This window comes from Apiospora aurea (assembly GCF_038362705.1).
Source record: "Apiospora aurea strain CBS 24483 chromosome Unknown utg000005l_segment0_segment0, whole genome shotgun sequence".
NCBI lineage: Eukaryota > Fungi > Ascomycota > Sordariomycetes > Amphisphaeriales > Apiosporaceae > Apiospora > Apiospora aurea.
The window spans coordinates 2,768,163-2,795,508 of NW_027117392.1; the positions used below are offsets into that span (position 1 = coordinate 2,768,163).

A 27,346-nucleotide genomic window follows, 5' to 3' on the forward strand; every position below is an offset into this window, starting at 1 on the left:
CAATGGGAGATGGGAGAGCAATGGCCGACCAACCCCAGATGCTGGACTTGACTTTCAGCAGTTGGGGTCCGCGTTCAACAACGTGTTTGAAAACTGTCTTTATTAATAAAGGGGGGGGGTCAGAGAAAGGCTTTGTTCATTCAATACGCAGGCGGTTGAGATACTCGCCTGGGATTGAGCGTTACCTGCTGGTCGACCGGCGCAGTACCTGCAGGCCACGTTGCTCCTTGTGGTTGAACTGGACTTTTCGTGCCCAAAGGCTACCGTCGTCTACCCCAGGCCGAGGTACCGGGCAGTGTAGCGCAGATGGCAGGGAACAGTCTCTGGCCAGGCAGGCCATCGTCCACGGTGCAGACTAGCTCGCATTCCTGCCACGGCAGTGCTGGGAGATGACCAACCATGTCGCCCTCCATTGTCGTCTATTGCTGGCCAGCTTCGACAAGCTTCCATCTGCTCGTACTTTAGCAGCGGCTCACGGACCCTTGTCTTTTGTTGACCAAGCTGACCAAGCCAAGTAGCGTATTCGCAATCCTCGGCCAGAATGACACTGTGAACTGAGTCGGGCCAAGGCGTCCCTTATCACGCTGCCAGGGAACGTGGCTATCGGGGTACCTCGGGTGGACGGCGCAGCGCCTGCAACGGGCGGCCGTACAGACGAACCTGGGAGGTACTGCATTATCGGACACGGTAGCATTGTGGCATTAAAACATTATGCCCAATTGTCGTCATCTGGGTGGTTTCCCAGTTATCCCTACAGTACGTCAGACTGTCCCCGTTCCAAGTCTAGACCCGACTAGGCACTACACAACATCAACACGGGCGCTTTCGCTGCTGCTGCTCTGCCGCGCTCCCTCTGGCTGGCTCGCTGACTGGCCACTCACTGGCTGACTGCCTGTCGTCTCTGCCGTGCCATGCCCATGCCCACGCACCACGAGTCGAAGACCCCTAGTCAATCTACTGGGACTCCGTCCACTCCACCCCAGCTTCTTCCCTCTCGATTGCCCATCCACTTCCATCCATCGCTCCATTGTCGTCCCACCCTGCAGGCGTGAATGACCGACTATCCCTCTCTCCACACACACCAGCGCCCGTTCTCGTCCATCTCTCCCTTTTGGTCATTGTCGTTCTATCCTATCCTGTCTTGTCCTTGTTCTGTCCTGTCTTGTCCTGTCTCGCCCTGTCCTGTCCTGTCCTGCCCGATCCCATCCTCTCTCTACCTGCCTTCCTATGTCTGTCGTCCCTCCATCTCCTACCGCCTCTTCGTGATCGACTTCATCGTTACCTTCTACTTTATCTCTTCGTCCCCGTCGCTCACTATTCCTTTCTCTCTCTGTGCAAATCAGCACGAACCTGATTTTGTGCCTGTAGTCCAATAAACCGTTGAACAAAGAGGGAAAGGGATATTGCCTCCCTATCCGTTCCTACCTAATTAATCAACTGCCCTCTCCCATTCAAGCGGCCACCCCGTCTTTGAAGTCCGATCGCCCGCTAAAGCGTTGCCTCGCTGTAGCACGAGACCTCTCTTTGTTTAGGTCGAGACAGCCTATAATCACTCGACTCCCGCCTTCCTCCTGCTCTTCCTCCTCCACCCGCTCCGCATCTCACGATTCGCCATCACTGCCAACTCGACATCTGTCCGGCCTTGGAAGCTGCTAGTGTGTACCTGCCTTCCACGTCACACCCGCCCTGCCTGCCTACTTCGCTGCCAGCTGGATCCGCAATTAAAGCCAGGACCACCCAGCCCGTGACTCTACTTCCCAACATCTCGGCCCTCTATCGGTCCACGGAGTCACACTGGTCTGCAATATAACATCTCGAGTCAAGCCCCTGCCTTGTCGATATCGTCGAGTCCTCTCCTGAACGACTTGGCATCACACCTACCTGCTTTGATCTCCCGAACCGGTAGACCAGTCAGTCGTCTTGGCTTGGTCGTTCGACCACCTCAACCAACCGTCCATCGTATCCTCCACCAACCACCAATACGCCGACCACTTCTCTCAACAACACTGCCTGCCAGCGACACCTTCCAGATACTTCGAATGCGGCTATAGAAGTAGACTTACATCTGTCTTTTCAGACCGTTGTATTTGATTACTTGTTACCGACTCGACTATACCGCTGCTGCCCCTTCAGTGTTGTTCAGCAACGCAAACGCTCCTGGTCTTCGTCAACACCAAGACAACACCACACCAACCCAAATCAACTGTCACTCTTTCGGGTTTTCTTTACTCTAACCTCCATGTCCTCATAACGACTATTTCCTTCCATTCTTTCAGGACCGCCGGTCCATCTTTTCATGAACAATTGCCTTGTTTTCCATTTGTCCAGCCAACCAAATCAAAATACCCCTCGATGAGCATCTGACTAGTGAACGATACGGAGTTTTATACCTGCTTTCTTCATCATCTCCAACTTATTCGTCTGTACATTCCGACTTACTCGCTCTTCTCCCGCTTTTCTCGCCAACTCGAAGCATCACTCGGTCTCCGGCATTCCCGTGTTCACCACCATTAGATTGGGTCTGTACACTGCTACGCGGACACCCCTTTAGCATCTACTAGACGGCCAGGCAGGAGAACGGCTCTTGCAAACCTTGTACCATTACCCGTGGTTCTCTCTTCCACACCCCTCACTTCTCAAATCACCCGTCTCTCTACCGAGACGACGTCATGGAATGCTTGCGAACCAAGTTTCAGAATGGCGTTGTACTCGGTGGGAGATATCAAACAATCTCCCCTCTCAATCATGGGTCTTTCGGTATGGTTTTCATGGCCCGGGATCTCCAGACCTACCAGACGGTAGCCATCAAGTGTCTCACCAAGAGGTCCGCCGCCTACGATGCCGGGGTCGACTTCGCCATTGACGACAACTCGGAAGAGCTTTTCTGCCACCGGCGCTTGGGCTCGCATCCCAACATTGTCAGCATGAGCGACTCGTTTGAAACTGACGCTCATGTCTACATGGTTCTCGAATTCTGCTCCCGCGGCGATCTTTACGAGGCGATCCGGTCGGGATGCGGACCCCTGGAGACAGAGCATGTCCGTCAGTTCATGCTGGAACTCGTCGAATCGGTTGACTACATGCACTCCAAGGGTATCTACCACCGAGACATCAAGCCCGAGAACATCTTTCTCACCGAGTCCGGATCCCTGAAGCTCGGTGACTTCGGCTTGGCAACCACGGAGAAGTGGTCTTACGAATCGACTGTAGGAAGCGACAGATACATGGCCCCTGAGCAATACGATTCGGCAGGTGCAGGTTACTCGCCTGCCCAGGCCGACATCTGGGCCATTGGCATTTGCTTGCTGAACATTCTCTTCTCACGCAACCCGTTCACCACCCCGACCGAGGCCGATCCGTTGTTCTTGGACTTCTCCCGAGACAAGCAGTCTCTGTTCGATGTCTTCCCCACCATGTCTCAGGACACTTACGAAGTCATCGTGCAGTGCATGAGTCTGGATCCTTCGAAGCGCTCCCTGGTCGGGGCTAAGAATGCTCTTCGACGTGTTGTTAGTTTCACCACTACCGAAGAGGAAGACGACGAATTCTGCAACGGTGAGCGCAGCGTTGCCTCTGCGAACCGCGAGCCCTTGCGTACTCCTTCGATCCAAAGCCCCCAATTGGATCAGGGGTCGTTCCCTTGGGCCAAGGCTCTGCACGGCCAATCCATGCGCCAACTCAGCGCCATTCCCGATACAGAGAGCTACAGCGAGGATCTGTTCCCCAAGTCGGAAAACACCGGGGATTGGATGTCGTCGGTTCAGACCTCTTCTATTGCTTCGGTTCTCACATCCAACCTTGGTGCGTCCATGAACTCGCTGTCCATTAGTCGCCCCCTGAACATGCCGACGCGCCCCAACGCCAAGGTCTCACCAATGGCTGGGTCCTTGCCGATCGCCATGGGTAAGCCCAAGGCAAACCTCAATGCGATGTCTATGGTCTTCGGTCGCCAGAAGGATGTGGTGTCGAAGAGCTGGAGCGATATGTGGGATGAGGATATCGAGGAGGATGAGCAAGAGCGCGAGCGCCAACTCCAAGCGCTCAAGGAACTCAATGCTAGGAGCTGGAGCCAGGAGAGTAAGGAGGACGCTGCTCCATCTCAGCAGGATCAGGTATGCGCCCACGCGCAGGTGTCTGGTGACGAGGAGCCAGAGGCTTCGCCTGTGGATGATACCTTCAGCGATATCGACGGGGATTTGGTTGCGGACGGGTTCTTCTTCCACGAGCCGGCACCGCCGAAGCCGTCCGAGGATCTTGCTCACCACTACTCGCCGCCTCCGAAACGGTCGGGGATGGACAAGTGGGCCGCACTTGGGGAACGCCGCCGGGCTATCAACGCGGGCCCCCCAGAGAAGCGGTCGGCCCCCTTGGCCACCCTGACGAAGTCACGACAAATTGGATTTGGATTTAACAGCAATCTTCATGGGATTGGTTCGAGCGTTTGGGAACACGCCAATCATAATAATCACAAACTAAACCGGGATCACGCAGCAATGCCGCGTGATTGCCCGTGGAACAAAGGCCGAGATACATGGAACTGGCGCCGGGAGAAGCGCCATGATTTCGGTGATATTGAGTGGGTTGGCCACTGTCAGGGTGTTCATTAAATGAACTCGCCTTACATTGTGTGTCTCTTGTAGTTGAAGCACATCTTTCCACAGAAGAACGGGTCTGCCAGGGGTCTGCCGCCTTTCATTTCAGCAGTGTTGTTTTGTTTTTGTTTTTTTTCCTTATTCGGTTCTAGTTTTAGAAGTTTGGAAAGCGAAAGGTTGGATGGACGATGGGATGGAAATGGTGGATGGGAAAAAAGACCCTTTCTTGCCCCGGGTGGTTTTCAGAGTTCGGCCTCAGCTGGACTTGGGAGCCCCTCGTGGTTTACTATATTTGGATTTCGGAAAAGGCGGCCCTGCGTTCCCGGTGGATTGATCTAGCCTCAACTCGCTCTCTGCGTATTACATATTCTCCACAGATCATTCGAAGAATACCAGAAGTTACCCACTCAAGCCAGCCAACCTTGATATACTTGACCGAGCCGCTGCTGTGTTGGCCCGTTGATATGCCGTAGCCCCCTACTCACCTCCTGTCACTGACTGTCTACCACTCTCCCCCTCTGTGGCCCCTGGGTCAAAGAATTGCCTAGGCCAGCCTTGTCAGTCACTATTCCATCCGTGTAGGCATAGCTGCTTCGCCGGCAGTTCGGGTTCGCATGAGATTTGAGTCCTGCTTGATGGGGTGAGGTCGTCTGCTGCGCGGCCGAATGGCGATTCATTGGTGGGAGATGAAAGCAAATCACATTTCTGGACCGACCCTTGCAGCTCATGTAATGTAGAAGGGATATGCTAGTGATTTTAATTGCGATATGTTTTGATGATGGCTCTTTCGCCTACATGGCATATATGAGATCTTCCGTAGCTGGGAGCCTTTGTTATATATATATGGAATTTGAGAACGTAACTTCAAACTGAATAGCAATCCTAGGTAGTAGTAAGTAAATTCTATGAGACGAGGATGACATGGGCCAGACTAGGAGGAGAAGTGTTCGCTCGTTGATACGGCAGATATGTGGTGTGGCAATGTGCACGATATTTATATATTACAGACCGAGATCACACATCATGCAAGTTCTGGGGACTGGGTGGCTCAGCTATCAACGCATCTTCTCCTCGCGGAGTTGTCAAGTACATGTAGACAAGACGTCTGTCTACCAGTCCAACTGGAAAGCCGTCTCCTCTCCATGTCCCTTCGCGAAAAGTGAAACCAGGCCCTTTCCAGTCAGGCATTCCGATCACAAGATCTCCCACCGCGACACCGAGGTGAGCTTCGGGTGGCTGTTTGGTCATCTCTTCTAGCAACTCTCCAGGCAGCCAAGATATCAGATTCAAGTTCGGTTCTTTTTATTCCAGCAGAGCCCCGAATACCTGACGATGTGCTTTCATCGCCAGTTCAATTCCCAAGCATCTTGACCTTCGCCCTCTTGTCACAACAAGAACGCCTGCGTCTCTACCCCGTTGCGACGTCACTGGTGACACTCTTCTTCTCATCAAACATTCCATATACACTCCTTGTACACAAGATCCCATTTCTTCCCCTGGACGTTGGGCCCCTTGTCCAGCACCTCTTCAACATGGCCAGTACTACCGGAATACCTGGCGAAGAGAAGCAAATGACGCTAGATGACATTCACATGTACCATACTCTACACACAAACCTTCGAGCGACATACGGCACGAGGTGGGAACCATGGGAGGCTTTCCGCGAACTTGTGCAGAACTGGTCAGTAACGTATCAATGTGCCGTGTCGTCGAGACTTTTACTGATTCCAGCAGACGCGATGGCATCATACGGTCCTTCCATCTAGAAGCGGGCAAGTTCAAGGTCATCCGCGAAAAGGCGTCCGAGTACGAAATCACGTACAAGGTGCCCGCCTGGCCTCAGGACGATGAAGCTAACACCTACCTCGGGTACATCCGCTTCTCCGGCAGTGAGGAGGGAGGCAAGGTAGAGATGGTGAACCGAAAGGCCACAATTCAACCGAGCCACTTTGACCTTGGGGGTACCACGAAGCAGACAGACGAACACCAGGCCGGCGAACACGGTGATGGCCTCAAGGTCGCGCTTCTTATTCTACTGCGCGCGCCGCCGAGCCATTCCATTAGTTGCATCGCAGGTGGCTTCCGTTGGGAGCCCAGGTTCGACCAGCACGGCAAACTCGTGGTTCAACTCACACGGATGCACGCACACGAGCTTGGCGTGGAAGAAGGATGGAACCAGGGCGGGTTCGAGAAGGGACTGGTCCCGCTGCCTGCAAAGCCACAGGAAGATGTCAAGTTCATCATCGGCTTAGGGAACAGCGTCAAGGTCCGGGATTTCAACGAGTGGACCAAGGCAGCTCTGTTCTTGCAAAATCTGGATGGCCATGGCGGTGGTGCCGGCGACAATGGGCCCGGAGCCATCCCGGCAGTCGTGTCGACAGCAAAGGGTGATCTCATCACTAGCGAAGCTTTACGCGGGAACATCTACCTGAAAGGCCTGCTGCTGAAGGCGTCAAAGAGCAATGCCGTGACAGGCCAGGAATCGGCCAGTATTACGGGCAAACCGCTGCGTTTTGGCTACAACTTTGCCCAGGGAAAGACTAACCGAGACAGACAGTCTTTAGCCGGAGCCTTTGACGAAGCGAACGCGGTATTCGCCATCTGGGCACAAGTTCTACAGAAGGAACCGACTCTCATCGGGGAGTTCCATCACATGATGAACACCCGACAGCCAGAGTACGCCGACGTTTCACAGGCTGGGGCACGCTTGGGCCTGAATATGATTACGAGACTCAAATCATATCTTCTCTCGAAGCCGTTCGAGAAGCGATGGTACTATACGCGAAGGGAGAAGGACATGGTAAGTACGAGCCCGCCGTTCATGATCACCGTGCAGCCGCTCAACTTCTGTAGGACAAATCTCTTGAGAAAACCATCGAGGGTTTCGATAGAGAGCCGTTTGCCCTCAAGGAACCCTACTGGGACTTGCTGTATTCTCGGGGCATAGTCCGAACTAGCGAGGAGGAGAAACGCCGTCGGTTCCTACGTCAGGGAGAACAGCCTGCTCCCGACACTGGCTTCTCCAAGGGGGTTCATTGGTACCTACGAGCCTGCTTGAAATCATGTCGCCAGACTTCCGAAATCCGCTTCTTAGGCGTCGAGGGCCTCGGGCTGCATCCTACAACTCTATGGGAGAGCCAGGGAAACGTGGCCCGGGTTCACAAAAGCTGGTTCATTCCTGGTCCTGCGGCTCACGAGCTGGGACTGTCCATCGCCACCGACTCCCCGATGCTTTTCTTTCATACTGTCAAGCACATTTTTTCAAAGCATCATCCAACAGATGGCGGAACGTCGACTTGTCCCGGCTTCCCCGGATGGCCGCCCGCGGAGTTGGTACAGGATGGCCAGCATCAACAGAGTTGAACAGTACTTGCTCGACTGCGTGCAGCTCAAGAAACGTCTTCGAGTAAGCGTCTCTGGCCCGAGTCATCAGCCGGAGCTGCTCGTAAGCTGGGGCCCGGATGCTTCTTGGAAAACGGCCAAGGGCTCACTCCTGGTGGAGGTACACCAAGTCTCAACGTGCACCAGTCTCAAGGACAAGTTGTTAGCGGGCACATGTAAGTTTATACGGAGACTCTATCCTGTAACATGCCGCTCACAGTCCCCAGATTCATCGACTCCTCGGGTGTGCAGAATGCCAGTACTTCATTTGGGAGTGCGGGCGCGGCCGCGAACCTGTGCCAGTTCTCGCTGCGACTATGGACCAGGTGAAGGACAAGCGACATTCCCAGGTCTCAGAGAGAACGAGGCATATTTTGCAGTGGTCTGCAATACGGCGGAGCGGGATTCGTTCATCGTAGTGTCTGAGAACACCGTGGTCATGCCCCGGGCAACTGCTCCTCCGCCTCCTCCGCAACCTGAACCGCCGGTTGTCAAGAAGCGAACTTACAGTAAGCATAGCACACCCCTTCGCCGCCGTACCGTCGAACGAGTTATCGCTAACCCATCATCACAGCTTCGGGTGAAGAACGGGGAGAACTTGGACATCATGACACCTCGGAAATGGTATGATGCCTCCAATGACGAAGGCCAGAAAGCCGTCGTTGGTATCCCCCCCGAGGACTCCTCGGAATCTAGTGCCAAGAAGACGCCTGCGAAACGCAGTGCACCGCAGACTCCGACTGCGAAGCGGGCCCGCCGCTCCTGATGCCAAGGGCGTCCTCCGAATCACAAGCCAGGGGAGGCATCTCCACGTGTGTACAAGCTGCTTATGCCAGTGGTACGCGGGAGTCTCGCTGCCAGCGCGGACAAGGAAATGATTTGTATAAGTAGAACAGTCTCATGGACCATGGCCATTCTTGCTTGAGGAGAAAGCCGCGAACGAACTTGTGGCTTCCCCCATCATATCGGGGTCGCGAAGCTTCTCATCTCTCGCAGTGGTTTACTAAAGATTTGATGCATTTAAATTTTCGCAACACGAGCTAAAGAGGATGCCATGAGCATTACCATGGTTGGTAGTCCGATTACCCAAATAGCTAGCCTATGCAGACGAATATAGCAGAACTCGGTTGCCTTACCATCACTTGTGAGCCGGTCTTGCAGTTTGCTTCCTGTGTACAAGTTTCCTACCATGCGATTACCTAAACTGGACCGTCTATACCCGTGGAGTTCCCAACGGCCTCTGCAGACAACGTCTGGAGGACAGAAGCCCAGATGTCACTCCATCATTCGATGCAGAAAAAGCGTTGAAGGGTCGCCGTCATGGTATGCTGGCTTGACAGCACCAGATCACGATCCTCACCGCCCGCGGCCAGCATGGCCCCGTCGGGATATCCACGTCGCCAGCAGCGGTGAGCGGGAGCGCCCGGAAGCCCGCCGCGGGGGCCGGCGCACGACATCTTGGTAAATGAAAGCGGGAAGGGGAAGCGGAGAAAAAAAGAAAAAACTCTTCCCGTCCACGCTGGCAAGAGATCCGCCGGCCCTGCACCCACACAGGCTGGCAATAGGGGGGCGGCCCAAGCCCGCCAGCCAGTCCGACACGACCGCACCGGTGGGCTGGGTAGGCTCTCCATCTACTGACTGCCGCATGTCGATGCAGACAGATATTGCGTCCCCCTTGGTCGGCGGGTTCGTGTAGACATCGAAAAGGCGGAGAAAAGGGGGCTTCCGCGAGTGGAGCCATCAATAAGCTGGGAGACAGGGCAGAGTTTGTACAGGAGAAGGATGCTATACATACAGGGTTTCCTCGACCCCTGCAAGCCAACGGGGCTTACGGGGCAAAGAAAACGGACGCGAACAACAGACATAATACCGTACCCAGCCCATCCAGGCAGCCGACCGTTTTGCTCTTCTTGCCTTTGCTCGGCAAGCCCGGAGATGAGGTCAGTCTCTTTCCTACTCTCTTGCTTTTTGTTCTTCGGCCTTCCAGAGCTAGAACTAGAGGAGCAGAGCTTGGCAGTCAGTAAGCAGCCTCATATCCATGTCAAAGTCAGCCGTTAGCGTCAACCTCGTCTTCCTGTGTTTCCTTTTCTCGCGTCAACTTCCAGCTCCAGCATCGTCGTTGGGCCGTCACGGCCGTACTGGCATTACTTACATGATACTCGATGCCTAGCGGCTTTCCAAGCCACGAACTAGTCGCCCTGGGTGGCCGCGAATCGCAGATCGCTCGGATAAAAAGCCCGTAGGTCCCTTTATTGTGGTTTTGGCACTGGCGATCGCCTCGTCTCGTTTGGTGGTGATCTTCGCCTTGAGCCAGCCAGTCACTACTCACTCTGCCCTACTCGGCTGCCTGCATTCCCTGCCTGCCCGGTTCCAGGACATGGCCCACGCTCAATAATTCTTCGAGTAAAACATTCCGCATTGGAAGAAACCCGTGACTGTAACTACACTTTATATGTGTCAGGGGTATAATGCCACGGCGATTGTACGCATGAACTTTTTCTGCTGTTGGACTCCAAATCCTGTCTATGTAACCTCTAGAACCCGTCGAAAAACTCAATCCCACGACTCCAAGTTCTTGAGCACGCAGCCATCACCACTCCGGCTAACCAGCTTGCCGATGGTGTACACAGTCTCGCCCTCGGCCTGCAACAGCTGCGTGACGCTTGCTGCCTCCTCGGGGGCCACCACGGCCACCATGCCGATACCCGTGTTGAAAGTACGGGCCATTTCCGAGGCGGCGACGTTGCCTGCCTGCTTGAGCCACTTGAACACGGGCGGCAGTTCCCACGACGCCGCATCAATCTCGGCCGCCAGTCCCTTGGGCAGTACGCGTGGCACGTTCTCAGTGAGTCCTCCACCTGTAATGTGAGCCAAGCCCTTGAGCTGCGAACGCGCCTTGAGCAGCGGCTTCACGTAGATCTTGGTCGGCGTCAACAGCGAGTTGCCCACGGTGACGCCACTCTTGTCCCACGGTGCTGCGTCATGGTAGCCCAACTGAGCTGCCTCTACTATACGACGGACCAGCGAAAACCCGTTCGAGTGGACACCTGAAGAGGCTAGCCCGAGAAGGACATCACCGGGTGCCATCTTGTCGAGTTTCGGCAGAGCGTGCTTGGACTCGACGATTCCGTTCGCACAGCCGGCCGCATCGTAGTCACCAGGTTTGTACATGCCAGGCATCTCGGCCGTCTCACCGCCGACCAGAGCGCATCCGGACTGGATACAACCATCGGCGACACCTCGGACAAAGTCAACGGTTGTTTGGGGTTCCAGGTTGCTGCATCCGAAGTAGTCGAGGAACGACAGGGGTTGGGCACCTTGCACGACCAGATCATTGACATTCATGGCCACCAGATCGATACCAACCGTGTCGTGCTTGTTCATCTCTTGAGCAATCATGAGCTTCGTTCCAACTCCGTCAATGCAGCTCACCAACTTCAGGCCGCTAGGGGCACTAGCCGGGTCGTGTGAGTAGCCAGCTTCATATAGGTCGACCTCTCCACCAAAGCCACCAATGTCCGCGTTCGCCCCAAGGATGGCAGTGGACTTGACCAGTTGCTTGATCTCCTCGACGACCCGGTTTCCGGCGTCAATGCTCACGCCGGCCTGCGCATATGTCATGGCCTTCTTTGTGTCTTCTGTGGGACGGAAGGCACGGTGGGCAATGTCCTTTCGGTAGTACATTTTGTTGAAGTTGATGAGCTTGACACCCTCATAAGCTCGATCCACAGCCTCTCTGAGATCATCTCCCGTGGCGCTCGAGGCAATGACGCGACCACCGGCCGACTGCACCTTGCCGTCCGACAGTTTGGTTCCGGCGTGGAAGATGTTGATGCCGCTGGGAGGTGTCTGCACTATGATTTCATCGCCCTTGCCATATGCTTCGGGATAGCCTCCCGCTGCCACCACCACCGTGGCGCACGACTTGGGATCGACCTTGACAATCAAGTCTGAACGGTCGAGGTCGCTTTCGCAACAAGCATACATGATCTCGGCCAGATCGGTATCTTCTGAGAGCAGGGGTAGCAGTGTCTGAGTCTCCGGGTCTCCAAAACGAACGTTGTATTCGAGTACCTTGGGCCCCGTCTTGGTAATCATAAGACCAGTGAAGAGAACACCGCGGAAGATCATGCCGTCTTTGCGCATGCCATCAATGGTAGGTTGGATAATTTCGCGATCAATCCGAGCGACGAGGGCTGGGGTTGCAAGGTTTGTCGGCGCATAGCATCCCATACCCCCGTGTTGAGACCGGTATCGCCATCACCGATCCGCTTGTGGTCTTGAGCAGGCGGCAACGATCGGATCGTGTGGCCATCGGAGAAGGTGATGATACTAAGCTCGTCTCCGAGCAGGCATTCCTCGACAACAACCTCGTCTCCGGCAGACCCGAATTCTCTGTCCAGCATGATTTCTTTCAGGCCTTGCTGAGCCTCTTCTTTGGTGGTGGGCATCAGCACGCCCTTGCCTGCCGCAAGGCCGTCGGCCTTGATAACAACGTCGTGCTGTACTTGGTCGACGTATTGCCGGGCCTTTTCGTAGTCGGAGAAGTTCTCGTACTCGGCGGTAGGAATGCTCCACTTCTTCATGAAGTCCTTGGAGAAGGTCTTGCTGCCTTCCATCTGGGCCGCTTTCTTGGATGGCCCGAAGCAATGGCGCACCATGGTGTTCTGCTCAAAGTAGTCGACGACACCGGCGACCAGGGGGGCCTCAGGGCCCGGCACCAGGAAGTTGACGTTCTCCTTCTTGGCCAGCTCTGCCAGGGCGGGGAAGTCCTCGGCTGAAAGCGAAGACACGTTGGTTGTCTTGGGGCAAAGGGCCGTGCCGCCATTGCCAGGGACGACCAAGATGGCCTCGACCTTGGGGGATTGGCTCAACCTCCAGGCAATGGCATGCTCGCGGCCGCCATTGCCGAGCAGAAGAACGCGAAGAGGCTTTTCAATCGGCATGACTGGCAACCTGGAATGTTTCTCTTCCTTTCTGTTTCTAGGGCAGGTTGACCCTTGGGCAAGAGAATAGGTACTTGGCTGGTCTTGTCGGTTGAACAAGACCCCTCCAACACAACAAATTGTCATGGCGATTTATTAACCCCTCCCCCGCAAAAATTTATCTCGATAAGAGATAATATTGATCAATTGTGCTGCGGGGTCCGGCGCCGGAGGTCTCCTGTGGAGAACTCGGGTGACTGACAGGTACCAATGTACTTGTACTTACTTGACAAGCTTGAGTGCCCAGGTGGGATTTGCAGTGCTGATCATTGATGTGGTAATGTGCTTCTGGTGCAGGCACAGCCAGGTGTGGTGCAGAATCAAATTTGATGGGAATACCATCATCATAGGTACCCTCTCCAGTCATGACCTTTGCTTGGCAGGGGTTCATACATGTACCTATCGGCCAGCATTTTGAAATGTTCCATCTTGCGGGAGACCGCGTCTGGTTGGGTTAAATTGGCCGTTTGAGCGACGCATTTGGCAAGTGGCCGGCGACGGTGTGGCGCGTGTGGCTGCTGCACAGAACCGGGGCCCCTTAATTATCAGCTATTCTGGCCCATTGTGGTAAGCCGAGACATTGGCCCAGGTGATGTGAATACTTCTGAATGGAAATTCCCACCAACAAGTGCAATGTCGATTGATATAGCTTCGTCTTTAGGGTACTATAGCTGTACATATATACCATCAATAATATATGCGTCTACCAGAACAAGCTATGTACATTGGTCCGAGGGTGTGAGGGAGCGCAGACGAATCGTGGGCATCGGACCAGGCCCCTTCCGACCTTGACACTCTACTGGCCAATACTGCATGGATGGCACCTCCCTAATTGCCTGGGATGGGATGCATTACAACGGTCCCCTACATGTCATCATCTCCTGTTCCGCAGAGATAAGGGAGGGATTCCTATGAATTTCCCCCTCCCCCTCTTAACCCAGCTCCAACCTGACAGGCTTATCTTTTCGGAAGTAAGAGCTGGCCGTCCAAGAAGGGAAGGCGTGCAACTTGCCTTTCGGTTTTTGTAAGGAATTGAGTAGTGACGATGAACCCAATAATGGCGTTGTGATGCAACATGAGTGCACAATGACGATGTATCACAAGCTGAACGACAGACCGCGGTTAAGAGCAACAGAACAAAGGTATTCATTGGCTCCTTGGCGTATAGGCCATGCCTCTATCTGATATGCATCCCTCTATCCATACAATGCAACAATAACAATAATACTATATAGCAATATAAGCTTGGCACGTAGCCTAATCATAACTTTTCCCATTCCCTGTGCGCAGCTCTATCTGTGAAGCTCTGGCGGTGCCCATGTCCATCAAAGCAATATAACTCCTTCAACACGATTCGTTGATGCTAAAATGGTATTTGGTACGGTTGTCCTGACCCGGGAGTGCCGAGCAGACGACACGGTACGCCCCCCAAAAATAAACACGACATCATGTAACATGCATACGTGTGACATGGGTGACGAAATAGAAGAAAATCCAATCAAGACAAAAAAAAAAAAAAAATAAAAAATAAAGGAACGCCCAGTGCCCGCGCCATCAATGCATGTAACCGCTGGCTTTTTGAGATAAAGCTCCCAGTCCCTTGAAAAATCAGGAAGGTTGGGGTTTGTGTGTGTGTGTGTGTGTGTGCGCACGCGCGTGTGTGTAATTGGTATGGAGTGAAGGTTGTCGTTGTGGGTAGATTGCCAAGATACACAGCAACCCCGGGGTCGAATGTCGTTACCCGTTACCCCGCAAAACGCGACTCGGCAAGCTCGGCAAGGGTGACCGACACCTGACCATGGGCGAGCGCAGCGCTTGTACAGTCTGGGTGACATAGGGAAAACCCCTCCCAGTTGTCTGCTTTCCCACCTGAACTTCATGCCCCGGAAATGAAGACTTGGAGGACATGGGAGGGCGTAGGTAGAATATGTTGACTATCTTTCCCGTGTCTCGGAGTGTAATCGCCCCGCGCCCCCTTAGACCACGCCCCGGAAACAACAACGGGGTCCTATGCAGCCGACTTTGTTGCCCAAGTCTCGTCTGTAGTAAGGTAAACCCCATCTTGGTGTAAGGACACGAGAGGGCGTTCAGCGCCCAACCATGGGGGTGACTAGCTCAATGCTCTTTGGTCGTCCTTTGGTCCCTGGCTTCCTCGAAGGCAAAGGTCGGTCAAGGCCACCAGCTCCCCCGGAACTAAGTCGGTAGCCATAGCCCGGCATGCCGTAGCCACCATCGTACGTCGAAGAGTAGAAGTTGTTCGGTTTCGAGTACGATGTACTCGGACTGACAGCAGCGTCTCCGCGTAAACGGCCACATGCTTGCACTGGCCGTTGTTGGTGAAGGTGGACTTGGCGGGCGAGTGGTGAGAGACCGCAGTGCTGATATGGCAGTCGTATATTGCGTGCTAGTAGGCGTCGTAGGTGGTGAGAAGTAGGTTGAGCTCGGGCGTGATGGCGAAGCTCGCGGGATGATGTCGCGCGGCTCCGGGTGCCCGGCTGCATAAAACGGCAAATTCCCCCTAGGATGTCTTGAGTCCTAGGGATGGGATATGCTGAGGGGTTTGAGCTTGAGCTCTGGTCATATTTGCGGCACCTGATACCTGTTGTCAGCTTGCTTCAAGTCCCGTCGTCGGGCGGCATATTCCTACTTACGCTTCAGAGCAGTAGACGTATCTCTCGTCTTGGGGAATGAACTGTTTCTCGCAAGTCATACTATATGAAAATATTATGTCAACTTCATATTCGTAGGTTGAAGTGGGGTGATGCAGGAACAGCATTGTAAGTGATCTCGTTGGAACGAGAGACCTTACACTTGTCACACCGGCGCCCACTAAGTTCAAGGTGGCTTGGCTCGGGGCGTCAGGTGATGACGCAGGTCTTTGAAATGGAAAAATGCCCCCGAGTAGGTGACAAACGCCACGCTGTGGGGTGACGAGAGGGAGAGGGGAAAAAGAAAAGGAAGCATGCTCGGGGAAGCAAGCCACAAATCATGAAGCAAGCTCGGTGAAGCTCACGTCATGGGGTTGCACGTACCAGAACTGAGGGAAGCTCTCGCGCTCCTCCTCCCACCATCGCTCTTCCTGCAATTCCTTTTCGCGGTCCCGCTGGGTCTTCCCCAGCTTCTGTAAAGTCTGTGGAGTTGATTTCCTACTAAGGGTCTGTGGCCTCCTGGGTCGAGATAGGTCCGAGACGGTGACGGCCTTGCGGACGTCGCTCATGGAAGTATTGGTCGAGCCATGACCAGACTTCCGGCGAGTATGATGCATTATGATTGGGTTCTGAAGAAAAATCCCGAGCCAGTGGTTGGTTAGGTTCGGAAGAAAGGGTCCCTCCAACTCTGCAAGGGATGGAGGGGACTTGAAGCGGGGAGTCCAGTAGAATGGCTGACTAGAATGCAATGTGACTTCAGAGTGGCAAAGCCGTATTGTTGTGTAGCGCGGCGGAAACAAGCCAAAGAAGGTAGCGACTTGTGCTGACTATCTGTCTGTCTGTGTGCTTGGTGACGGACAGAGAGCCTATTAGGCAAACGGGATTGGGTGGTGAAGAGGGAAAGCCTGCCGTGTTATATCTCGTCTCCAAGGAGAAATAATTCAGTTCCGCAATTCAGAGTTCCGTCCCGATAGAGCTAATCAGGAACAGCAAACAAGAGGAACCGAATCGTCGAGTGATTAGATGCAATATGCCGGCTTGATGACGAGCTCGACAAATGCCGTGCTGCTGTGGTGCCTGGAGTTGGACCGATTGCAGATACAGTGGGTTGCTGACTGATTGGTGGCTCTGTTTTTTTTATAGACTTTTTGGCGATTTGCTCCCGTCCTTGGGCCTCTTTTAGTAGTACTACGTCGATGCTCCCGGCGCACTGGTGATTGTGGAGATTGGGGCCTGTAGTTGTTTGTTGCAACTATGTCGGTCTTTGCGCTTGTCAGTCGAGTGCTGCTATGGATTATGTATTGATGTGTAGGTATGTAGGTAGGATGTATGTGGATGTACTGGAGTACGGGTAGCGAGGGGCGGGCAACAACGTTAGGTTGGCAACAGGATAAGAAAAGACCAATTCAAACGAGCGTGTGATTTTGTTTGAGGGGGGCAGGGGCGCAGTGCCAGTGCCAGTGCCAGTGCCAGTGCCAGTGCCAGGACTAGACGGGAGAGGGGCGAGCTAAGTTGGTATGATTATGATTTCGATCAAGGGAGAAGGAGAGGAAGGAGGAAGGACGGGACGGAGGGAAGCTTGGGTGAATAATAATAGTAAATAGAATAGAAATGCCATGGCCGTACGTACCCTCTCTGGGCTGATGTGAGTTGTGAGAATCCTCGGCGGGTTGCTGGTCTGGTCCGGTTCTGGTCTGGTGGCCCTCCCATTCAATGAGAGTGACTCTTGCGCCAGGGAAAAAAGGGACTCTGTGACGAGTCCGAAAGCGGCCGCCCAAGGAGAAATCGGCCAATAGTAGCTCTTAGCTCGAACCGTTGTCCGAACCACCACACACCGTTGTTGCAAGCGAGTGACTGAGGATGTGCAAGAGGGTGTGTATCAATGTATACACAATAGCGTAGCGCTCTTTTGCCCTCGTCCCTATCCGATGGAATCTGATTGGGAGATCTTGGCAAGATAAGATGCGTTATGGCAGAGCGAGTGAGTGGGTGAGTGAGTGAGCGAGTGAGTGAGAGAATGAGAAGTAAGTTTGGTCCTGCGGCGTAGAAAGAAAATCCAATGGCCTGGCTGGCCTCTTTGTCCGGATGCCTTGACTCGGTAAAGGGAGCACTGGGTTTGGGATCCTATGTCAATTCAATGTTGCGCAACCCCAGGCGAAACAGGCAGCTTAGTCAAAGTCCGGGCTTAGTCCAATAACGCAATCCAGAGTGGGAATGACGGGTCGTCCAATATCCAGGTCGGTCCAGCGAGGTTGTCGTGCGATTGATGGCTTGCTTGCTGGCTGGCTTTCACGAAATCCAAAATCCGAAGTCCTATGCCAGGAGGGAGAGGCTTTGTTTGTTTTGCAAGAACCTTGGGAGACAAAACCTGTCAAGTTCGGAAAGAGATGACGAGATAGCACCGGGAACGCGAGCTTCTTTTTCAAGTCTAGGGCCTTGAGGGGGAAAGGCCATGAACAATGAGAGACGGGTGCAGGTGGTGGTCATTACATACTGCTGCTATATCCTCCCCCGGTACATTACCCGATTGCATACATATTGGGAGCGTATACTTGTAGTAGCGACTTGCCTATGATTGTACAGGACTGCACTGGAGACGGGCGGGCGAACTCCACGACATGGCCCCAACCCAAGTACTTTCGTTAGCCAGAATACCAAACACCCCCAGCAGGCCGGTGGTGGAAGGGAGCGGGCTACTACGATGGACTTCATTGGCAGCAGCACCGCTATCATGCATCGTGCAGTGCAGTGCAGTGCGCAGGCCCTCAGGCCCTGGGCAGCTGGGGGGCCAGGTTGCGTTGCGTTGCGTTGCGTTGCGTTGCGTGGGATGGGGGGGGCACGCAGCAGCAAGAGCGGGATGGGGGGCCAGGTCAGGTCAGGTCAGGTCAGGTACATCACTGATGACTGCATGGTACATCAAGATGTATTGTCGGCAGGCCCTCCATTCAGTCCACTTTCCTCCCTACCCGACCCGATGATTCAGCATCTCGATTAGGGAAGGAATGGGACGCGTACGTACGTATTGTATCAAATGCACGCTTTTTTCTTCCTCCTGTCCCCTCTTCCGCACTGATCAAGAGTTGGGGCCGGGCAGTGGCATAAAACAAGACAGGCCGCAAAGAGGCAAGTGGAGAGGCGGTGTTTGGGCCATGGGTGTACGGGTGGTTCGTCAACCCTTGTAACATCCATGAGACCTTCACTGAGGTTGGTCGCGGGGGTGTTCCTTGGCCCCTCCTCCTTGGTGGCCCAAAGAAAGGCATCATTTGGGTTGGGTGGAATAAAAGGACAAAGAGATTTATGGACGGCGGTATTCATGATTTATCCACGTTATACACGAGCGCGCGCGCACACACACACAGACACAGACACACAACGTCCCACTCTAGTGGTTGGTAATTTCCCGACGAAACCAGATCCAACAGATACCCGTGCAAAGATGGAGGAGCTTCTAGAAAGCACCAATTTCACAGTCGGACGCCTGCATGTACTAATAGACAGGCAGGCAGGCAGGCAGGCAGGCAGGCAGCATGGCAGCATGGCAGGCAGACATCCCGGGGAGGGCAATCTTCAGTAGGGCTGGGATGACCAAATCCATTTGATGTAGATCAAACATTTCAAAGAGATGATGACTACTTACATACACAACCTATTGTATGTCGGTTGGCCAGCCTATCAGCAGTTGATATCTGCATGTGGCAGAAGCTGATACTATCACTACCAGGCAGCTGAGCCTCCAGCCTCGACCAATGGCAGCGCTGTCTTGGGCCTAGTGCTGAGGGCATTTTGCTGGTGCTCACCCGCAAACTTTTCTTCATTCTTCCCCTTTGTTACTCACCTACATGTGTCTACAGACGAGGTGTTTTCCTCGGGCTTCTAACCTAACCCATTCCTCGATGCGACCGGATTCGCTCCACGGGCCGGGTATGAATTGATGGATATCCCATACCAACCAACCAACCGATACCATGCATTCGCAAGTCAAGTAGGTACGGATATCCATGTCCACGCCCGAACCCAGTGGCCAGTTCCAATCCGAGCTCTCGCCCTGCCCACCCTTCGAGGCACGTTTCTCGAAGTTTGGCCCTGGATTGGCGATGGTAGGTTCATTTAAAACTGCCTCCCAAGGCGGATTCTTCAGTCTGGCCTCATCGTCGGACCCACGGTTTGAAGAGTTTTCTCTTCTTCACTCTCTGGGCCTGGCTTTTCTGCCTGATGCTCTCTAGGGAATGGACCTCTCTCAGCCCTGAACCTTGAGCCTGTAAGCCGGCTCCTTGGCCAGTCCCACCTCCCATTTGGCGTCGATCAAGGCTTCTGGCTTCTGGCTTCTCCCCAAGAGGCGCAAGCATAATGAATCTACATAGGCGCTTACCCAGTGCAGTGGGGCGTTACCGACCGTCCCCAGCCCCAATACCGTTAGCTACTAACCGTTTTCTTCTTCACCGTCTTGACGCGAGAGAGGGAGAGGGAGAGAGAAAACCATGCTGCCAAATATCGATCCGACAGGCCCGCTTCCAAGTCCTGTCATCACGGCCTTCCCGCCCGACGAAATGATCGAGTTGCTTCCTTGGTTGAGCCGCCAGGGGCTTTTTCTTCCTTTTCTTCTTCTGCTTCCCTCTTCTGTTTCATCAGTCATAGGTGCAGGGCTGTCCTGGATGGGGCACGGAACCGGTTCATTTGGTGTTTATGTTGCGGGGAATCTTACAACGCAGCATCGTAAACATGTTCAACCGCCTTAAGGGGGCCGTGTGGTGTCTAGACCTACAGTATTGTTCATGCACGCAAAGCCAACGCCCATTGGCGCTGGAGTCGCAGAAGAAGTGGTCTTTGGGGGCGCTTGACAGCTTGATCGACGACTGGGCCTCGTCCCCTTCCGAAACTTCTAACTCGATTTGGCGATGGCACACTCGCACACCACATCATCCATGGAGGCTCTGCAGTAGTGTACGGATTTTCCAGTTGTGTACTGCTTGCACAACAAGTGCTTATGAATTCATACCTAGCCATGTCCGGTCCAGCCTGTTCAGGTACGTGTATTGCATTTGCGCGAACATCACTAACCGCCGTTACCCCTCTTTAATTTCGCAACCTGGCTTACAGTAACCGCCGGCGCCCCGTTTCTAGACCGTCTGTTTGTCAAGGAGCGGGTGAAGGGCAATATGGCTTCTTCGGGCCCAGCCCAGCACTTGCCGGCGGGCTGGTTTATTGGTTGGCTACATTAGGCCGAGACCGTGGGACAGGACGCCGTTGAAAGCCTGTCATCAGTCATCGTGCGGTCTCCAAGGTCAAACGCCGTTACGCCCGGGCTACTACTGTCTGTCCCCTTTCCAAGTCCATTTTGGTACCCATTCTCGTATCGTATCCTTTTGCGGCTTGCCTGTGTTTTCCTCGCGCAAACGTTGGTTCGTACAACGGCTGGCTGGCTGGCTGGCTGGTACATGGGCCAGCATCTCGTGTACTCCTTTTCGTTTTGTCGGTGTCCCACGTGCATGGTTGCATAGGCTGGAAGATCTTGCTATGGTAGAATACTGCACCTAGGGAATGGATCCCCCATGGGTGTGCCGGATGACCAGCCGGCTCCTGGTGATGGAGTCAAAGTGGCACTCGAAACGGGTCAATGATCCAGAACGCAATTGCACTTTTTTTTCTCCCTCGCCCCAATCCCTCTTACAACATACGGTTTTCATGCGAAGTAGAGAGAGACTAAAATTTTATTTTTGACGTATGACAGGAAATAAAGGGAGAGACGAGAAGGAAAGAAAAGAAAGCGGGAGAAAAATCTGTGTGACCGATATGCGACGCAGTACATGGCCACTAATGCGCAGATATCGAGTACGACAATGCGAGCAGGCGACTGACTTGGCGCAGATTGCGGCATTGCGACATTCGGAAACCCTCGGCCCACGATATCTCTGAGCTGTGGGGCCATCAAGCACGGCAGGCAGCCTTTGAACCTGAACTACGTATCAACGTATATGATCCTGTTGACCTGTATGGCACACGCAGTAGCGGCAGGAGGCAGGAGGCAGCTGGTAGGTAGCTCGAGGTCTTTTCCTCCATTCCTTGTAGGCAAGAGGTATGTAGGTATGTATGTAGGTATGTGCACAACGCAAGATAAGAAAAGTTTACGTCGACAGACAGGATGGATATCCACCCTCCCACACACACATTCACACACACTCACTCGCTCACAGACTCCCTGTCTTTTTGCTTTCGTCCGCCGCGCACCAAAAAAATATCATATTGGCGAGTGACCAGCTCGGACACGAGCAAACCATCATGAAATCCTCGGTAGGCGAGTGTACGGTAGGTCCCCGGACCCCTCCCAGCCTCTCTTCCGTCTGCAGGAACGTGATAGTTCCGACGTCCTTGCGAGTCATGAACCAAAGGCTTATCACACCCCTCCATCAGACCCTGTTCGCCCACCGCGCCAATCAGCAGTTTGCTGCCAGCGACTGCCCACCCTCACGCCCATCAGGGTGCTGCGGTTAAGGGTCCGGCGTTTCCAAAATCGGACATTGGGGGATCGTCCTGGTGGTGTGTGGGAGGTCTTGGACTCGAGATAAACCCCAGGTGCTACTTACAGGGTTCTGGTCGGCCGCGGCCTTGACGTGACATTCATTACCTTAACCGGCTCAGTGACATCGAATGGAGATCGACCAGCTGACGGTGTTGGTGTTGGCTATCGCTAGCCGCTGTCTTCCATGGCGGTGGATGTGATGCTCGACGCGGCACCTCTTCGTATGGTGTGTGCTCAAGACAACAGCGGCATACAGGCAGTGACTGCACCTTGCTCGCACCTTGCTTGCACCTCTTTGTTTCGGCTGCCACAACCCGCACCAAGTGCCGTGGGTTTCATGAAGGATCGAACCCGAGATCGGGCCATCATGCGAGTCTCCCATGCACGAGCCCGGCAATCAGCTTCTGTGCCTGAGACCCCGAGTTCCCATCTTGCTTTGTTGCTTGTCTGGTCCGCATGAAACAATTGTCAGCACCAATAAACAACTGCCTGGATCACGCGAATCAGATGTCCCGGCCAATACACTACAATCTGCTTCGAAACAAGCCGTCACAGACAACACATTCTCTGCAGGTCCCGCTGGAATTAAGCCGAAAAATGACCTCATACGTGTGAACCGACGCTTGATGTCTTGAACTTGGCTGCACGTATGCTGCGACTATGCAGAATGCGGCGTCGCACAACGGCTGCAGCAGGACACATGTTTTGGCCGACCCGGCGCCACAGATACTGCAGTCTTGCTGTCCTCTTTGAGTTGCGGTCGTTACGTGCGAAATGCTCACCGTACCGCGCCAGAGACCTCCATCGCCGCGGCCTGGAGATAACCATCAGATCTGGTGCTATCACACTGACGAACTGGCCATTCGGGGTGCCCTGGGCGCTCCAGCGAGGTGGCACTTCGAAATGCCACCAACTGCCGACCCTTCAGCAGTACAGGGTGGGAGCGAGGCAGCCCGGAGGATACCGAGAGCGCGCGTTAGTAAGTAATAGCCGGTCTCATTACGTACACAAAACCCCCGACGCCTGCCGGATCTCACGGCCCCGTCCCGGGTGCCAACGGTTTCCCCGGTGTTTCCTCCATCTTTTAAGGCTTGGAAACATAGGCTTGCAAAGGATGGAGACGGCATGTTCCTGTTGGGGTGTAAACAGAATGACTCGAAACTTGGATTGTTCGCGTTTTAATCTCGCCATTCTTGAAACGTACAGACTGCAGGGAACTTCTACTTATTACCGCATTACTGTAAGGATGAACCCTCGCATCGGGTTGGCTCTCAGTTTTAGTTGCCCGCTCCATTTGCCCGAAAGCCCCCCCCATTTTCCCCGGCAAATCTTTCTCTCAACCCAACATAGCTCCCTTTGGGGGCCCCATTATTCTCTTCGTGGAGAAGGTGCTTCACTTCATGTCGTCGTATGACGATCGGGCGAGAACCGAAAATCGAGCCAGCGCGGAGAATCGTTGGACTTTCCCCAGGTACCAGGGCCTAGACCGCGGATGGGTCGCCTCGATACGTCAACTGCAATTAGAATAGAAGTGAGGCAGACGCAGAAGAGGCCCACGAGAAGCAATGAGAGCTATGATCAATATGTGATGCGTACATGTTGTACAAGTGGTGATATCATTAAGATACAATGTACTTCCCAGGGAAGATCGTAATGCGCGATCGAGGCTTACATTATGTCACGAATGCCGGACGCGCGTCCCTCTCGGGGTCGAGCTTTGTGGCGATGCAGGGTGACAGTGATGCCACACGCAGGGCACCTGGCACCATGCGGGCCAAGGATGGGAAACCAGGGACGGGATGCAGGACGGGTCAGGAACGGGCGTGATCAAGAAACCAAAACAGAAAAACAGGAGAAAGGGCTCCACAAGGCCGGGACCCGGGGTCGGCGGTCACCCGGCCAGAACCAAGGCGGCCGTTCCTCGGCATAAGTGGCTGTGCGAGAGTGCGCCCGCGCTGGACGCGTCATCGTCCCCCGTTCAGCTGTGGTAATACGTCTAGCGTCGCGGACCCTCCCCATCCGTCTCGGGCTTGCTGATCCCGCCGTCACGGGCTTGCACACGTGGCTGCTCTCGGCCGCGGAGCGGAGTGCTTGCTGCTGCCTGCGGCGTCGCTGCGGCGGCTTGGCCTTGGTGCTGCTGTTGCTGCTCAACAACAGGGTTTGAATTCAGTGGCCCAAAGCTGTGTTCGCTGCTAGTTTCGAGCCAAGAGCGAGGGAAAGATTGGCCGTTGTCGTTGTATTGTTGCTGGTGCTGGTGCAGCGTCTCCGTCGTCGGGGCTGTCGTGAGAGGAGTGATGGTGTAGAAACCCATGTGAGCGCCCGCAGCCTCGGCGATAGTCACGGGCGAGCCGCCCCTGGAGCACGAATATGTAGTTGTCGTCGTTGTCGGCGGTGAGCTCCTTGCCGTCTCGTGGTCAATGTACTTCAGGGGTGGTGATATCATCAGGGACCCCGGCGAGGACAGCGAGAAATGAGGCGTCCCGTACTGTCGCCGGTCATGTAGCTCATGCATGCCTTCGCTGCCGGCCAGTTCGACCGGCGCCCGCAGCATGCGGTTCGGGGTGGTTGGTGAGTAGTAGTACGATGTCGGAGATGGCGATCCGATCGCCCCGGGGCTCGGCACATAAGCAGATGCCGAGATGCGCGCTGCTCCGAGGGAAGAAGCCACAGTGTTGTTGCTGTTAGGTATTCCAGGAGGCACAGCCCCAGCCCCAGCCGCTGCTCGGTTCAGTCGAAGTTTCCGTCGCCGGCGGACAACACCCAGGCAGCAGCAGCCCACGATAGAGGCCAGGAGAGCCGCGCCGCCGCACCCGACCGCAATGCCGATGACGGCATTTCTTGACAGGCCGCCGCCCTGGTGGCTGACGCCTCCCGTTGGAGTGCGTGCTGCGGCCGTGTAGCGCCGCATCATCAAGGTCTTGAGATCGGGCTGATCGAAGCCGTTGCTGGGCGCCGTCTTGGTGGCGCCTCCTCGGGGGTTTCCGCCGATTTCGTCGAGAATCAACTGCGGGACGATGTAGGATGTGATATTCTTACGGTATACGAACCATCTATGGGTGTCCATGACCATCAGTAAGTATTCTATGGCAGTAGTAATCATGTGAGAGGAAGAAATGACTGGTCAGGTTGATAGAATGTTCCAGAGCTGCATGTCAACGATTGTACGTTCTCCGCCTCGTCGACGTATGGCGACCATGCTCGTCGGTATAAATGGCATGCACTGACAATGGTTACAAGACTTACGGGCTTGCATCTGGGTTTTGCTCACCCATGTCCAGTCCATGGGTGCCGAATTGGTCCCGGGCGTCGCACGTCTTCGTGTCCAGCGGGAACGAGCCGCCCATAATCAGCATCTGCGCGCTGTCTATGACGTTGCATGTTAGCGCGTTGTGCGGGTACTGGTTCGTGATGTTGCTGCCGGGTGCCGGGTACATCTTGGTCCACGTAAACGAGGGCAGAGACAGGATGTAGACGTCGTCAAAGCCGGCCTCGTTGTTGAGCGGGAACCCGAGGCCGCCGTAGAGGTAGCTGTGTGGTTTTGTTAACTACTTACTCAACATGGCTCTGGAGGGAGGAGCTGTTTGCTCTTCAGCACTGGAACAGGTGGCTATACCAGATGCATATACACACTCACATGTTGTAGCTGGACTGGTCTTGCACCCAAGTAGCCCCCGCGCAAAACCGCCTGCGCATGTCGGGAACATCGCCGGAAGCGTGCTGGACGTACCACTTCGATGTGCCGATGTTGTAGAGGTGGACCTCGTCCATGGGCTGTCCGACGACGGAGCCGTTTCCCGGGTCCCGGATGCCGCCAAAATACACCAACCTGCCGTTGTCGCTGACCGGGAGGTACTCCATGACGCCTTCTGCTCTTCGGATCCCGTCGTCCGGTCCCGTGGTGTTGATCCACTGCGCAATCACAAAGGGGTTCGTCAGTGGCGAAAGCTCATTCTTGTATACAAGGAGACTCGGCTTGGGAGAAACCCTTCGAAACCTACGCGAGAAACACTTGAACTGTGACAGAGGGGAAGACGACGAGGATGAGAACGCAAAACTGAACCGTGTTATGAGTCGAATATGCTTACTTCTTTAGTATCCATCATATACCGAATCAGGCCCGTGGTCGCCGCCTTGGGCCCCTTCCTCCACCCGGGAACCGAGCTATTGCTCAACCAGCCCCCATAGTAGTATCCCTCCCCGCGCTCCGTCACGGAGACGCCTGCACCGTAGCTAACGGTCCCGTTGATGGAGTCGGGCGGCGCGTGGCCGACGAGCTCCCAGCGGTCGCGACCGATGTCGTACGCCCACAACGGCGCGGGCGTGTCGACCGGCGGCTGCTGCTGGGTGCTCGTGTACTCACCGCCGAACAGGTAGAACCGCTTGTTGACGTCGTCGCCCCAGAGGACGCCGCCTTGAACGCTGGGGACGCTGCCGTCCTTGGTCAGGTTGGCGTACAGCTGCGGCATGTCGTGCGAGCCGTTGTGGTCGAGGTCGAGATACGACAGGTAGGTGTCTGTTATCATGCCACCCCAAAACCCGGCCCCGGTAAGTCAAACATTATCCCGCTAGTCGTTCTGGGAGGTAAGGTACTTGTATATTTATGATTCCATTATGGTTATTGGAAAACAGGATGGGGAGCCGGGGGAGAGAAAACAAAAAGGGGGCGGGATACTGACTTGTATAATTCGTCGGATCGTCAGTCAATGGGTCATAATTGATGAACCCGCCATCGATGTACAGCTTCCGGTCGATGACGGTCGTCTGGTGCCCGAAGCGCCTGCAGAAGCCGACGACCGGGTCCCGTTGGGCGTGCGCGGTAGTGATCGAGCCTGCGACGACGAGGACGAAGAGGAGCATCGTGCAAGATTCTAGCATGTGTAAGACCTGCCATATTACTGTGTTGGGGGCGCTTGTCGCTTCCAGACGCACTCGTGAGCGTCTCGAAAGCAACAACATGGTGATGTAGGGCCAGTGACTACGATAGAAAGAAGGATCATTGCTGCCTGCTGGCATTTGTATTATCCTGCCTATGAGCTCTCCAGCCACTTGAGATATATGCCACCGGTTCTGCCTGGCCGTGGCACACAGGCTCTGCCAGTTTTCTGGTTCTGCTACGACGGTACATGTATGTCATACTTGACCGTGTCAGGCGAGTTGAGATGACCGAGGGTAGCAGACTCAAGACGGCACCATGCATGGTAGGAACAGTCATGCAGAAGGGGC

At 54.6% G+C, this 27,346-nt stretch overlaps 5 protein-coding genes across 5 annotated transcripts; 2 read left to right on the top strand and 3 right to left on the bottom strand.

Moving 5' to 3' along the window:
• Positions 1–2,669: 2,669 nt before the first annotated feature.
• PG986_007411 (uncharacterized protein) lies at positions 2,670–4,607 on the top strand (the record flags this gene model as incomplete). Its single annotated transcript, XM_066843633.1, has 1 exon — positions 2,670–4,607. One exon carries the CDS (start codon positions 2,670–2,672, stop codon positions 4,605–4,607), a length of 1,938 nt encoding a protein of 645 aa, XP_066699745.1.
• A 1,517-nt stretch (positions 4,608–6,124) lies between these two features.
• On the top strand, positions 6,125–8,739 carry PG986_007412 (uncharacterized protein; the record flags this gene model as incomplete). Its single annotated transcript, XM_066843634.1, has 6 exons — positions 6,125–6,273; positions 6,324–7,392; positions 7,446–7,925; positions 7,981–8,149; positions 8,194–8,247; positions 8,300–8,739. The coding sequence occupies 6 exons, from the start codon at positions 6,125–6,127 to the stop codon at positions 8,737–8,739; spliced, it is 2,361 nt and encodes a 786-aa protein (XP_066699746.1).
• A 1,787-nt stretch (positions 8,740–10,526) lies between these two features.
• Positions 10,527–12,919, bottom strand: PG986_007413 (Glutathione synthetase ATP-binding protein; the record flags this gene model as incomplete). The annotated part of the gene is made up of 2 exons (XM_066843635.1): positions 10,527–12,169; positions 12,223–12,919. The coding sequence occupies 2 exons, from the start codon at positions 12,917–12,919 to the stop codon at positions 10,527–10,529; spliced, it is 2,340 nt and encodes a 779-aa protein (XP_066699747.1).
• A 2,126-nt stretch (positions 12,920–15,045) lies between these two features.
• Positions 15,046–16,223, bottom strand: PG986_007414 (uncharacterized protein; the record flags this gene model as incomplete). The annotated part of the gene is made up of 3 exons (XM_066843636.1): positions 15,046–15,550; positions 15,610–15,669; positions 15,991–16,223. The coding sequence occupies 3 exons, from the start codon at positions 16,221–16,223 to the stop codon at positions 15,046–15,048; spliced, it is 798 nt and encodes a 265-aa protein (XP_066699748.1).
• Positions 16,224–24,119: 7,896 nt separating this feature from the next.
• On the bottom strand, positions 24,120–26,980 carry PG986_007415 (uncharacterized protein; the record flags this gene model as incomplete). Its single annotated transcript, XM_066843637.1, has 5 exons — positions 24,120–25,173; positions 25,367–25,651; positions 25,758–26,177; positions 26,231–26,636; positions 26,800–26,980. The coding sequence occupies 5 exons, from the start codon at positions 26,978–26,980 to the stop codon at positions 24,120–24,122; spliced, it is 2,346 nt and encodes a 781-aa protein (XP_066699749.1).
• Between the last annotated feature and the right edge of the window lie 366 nt (positions 26,981–27,346).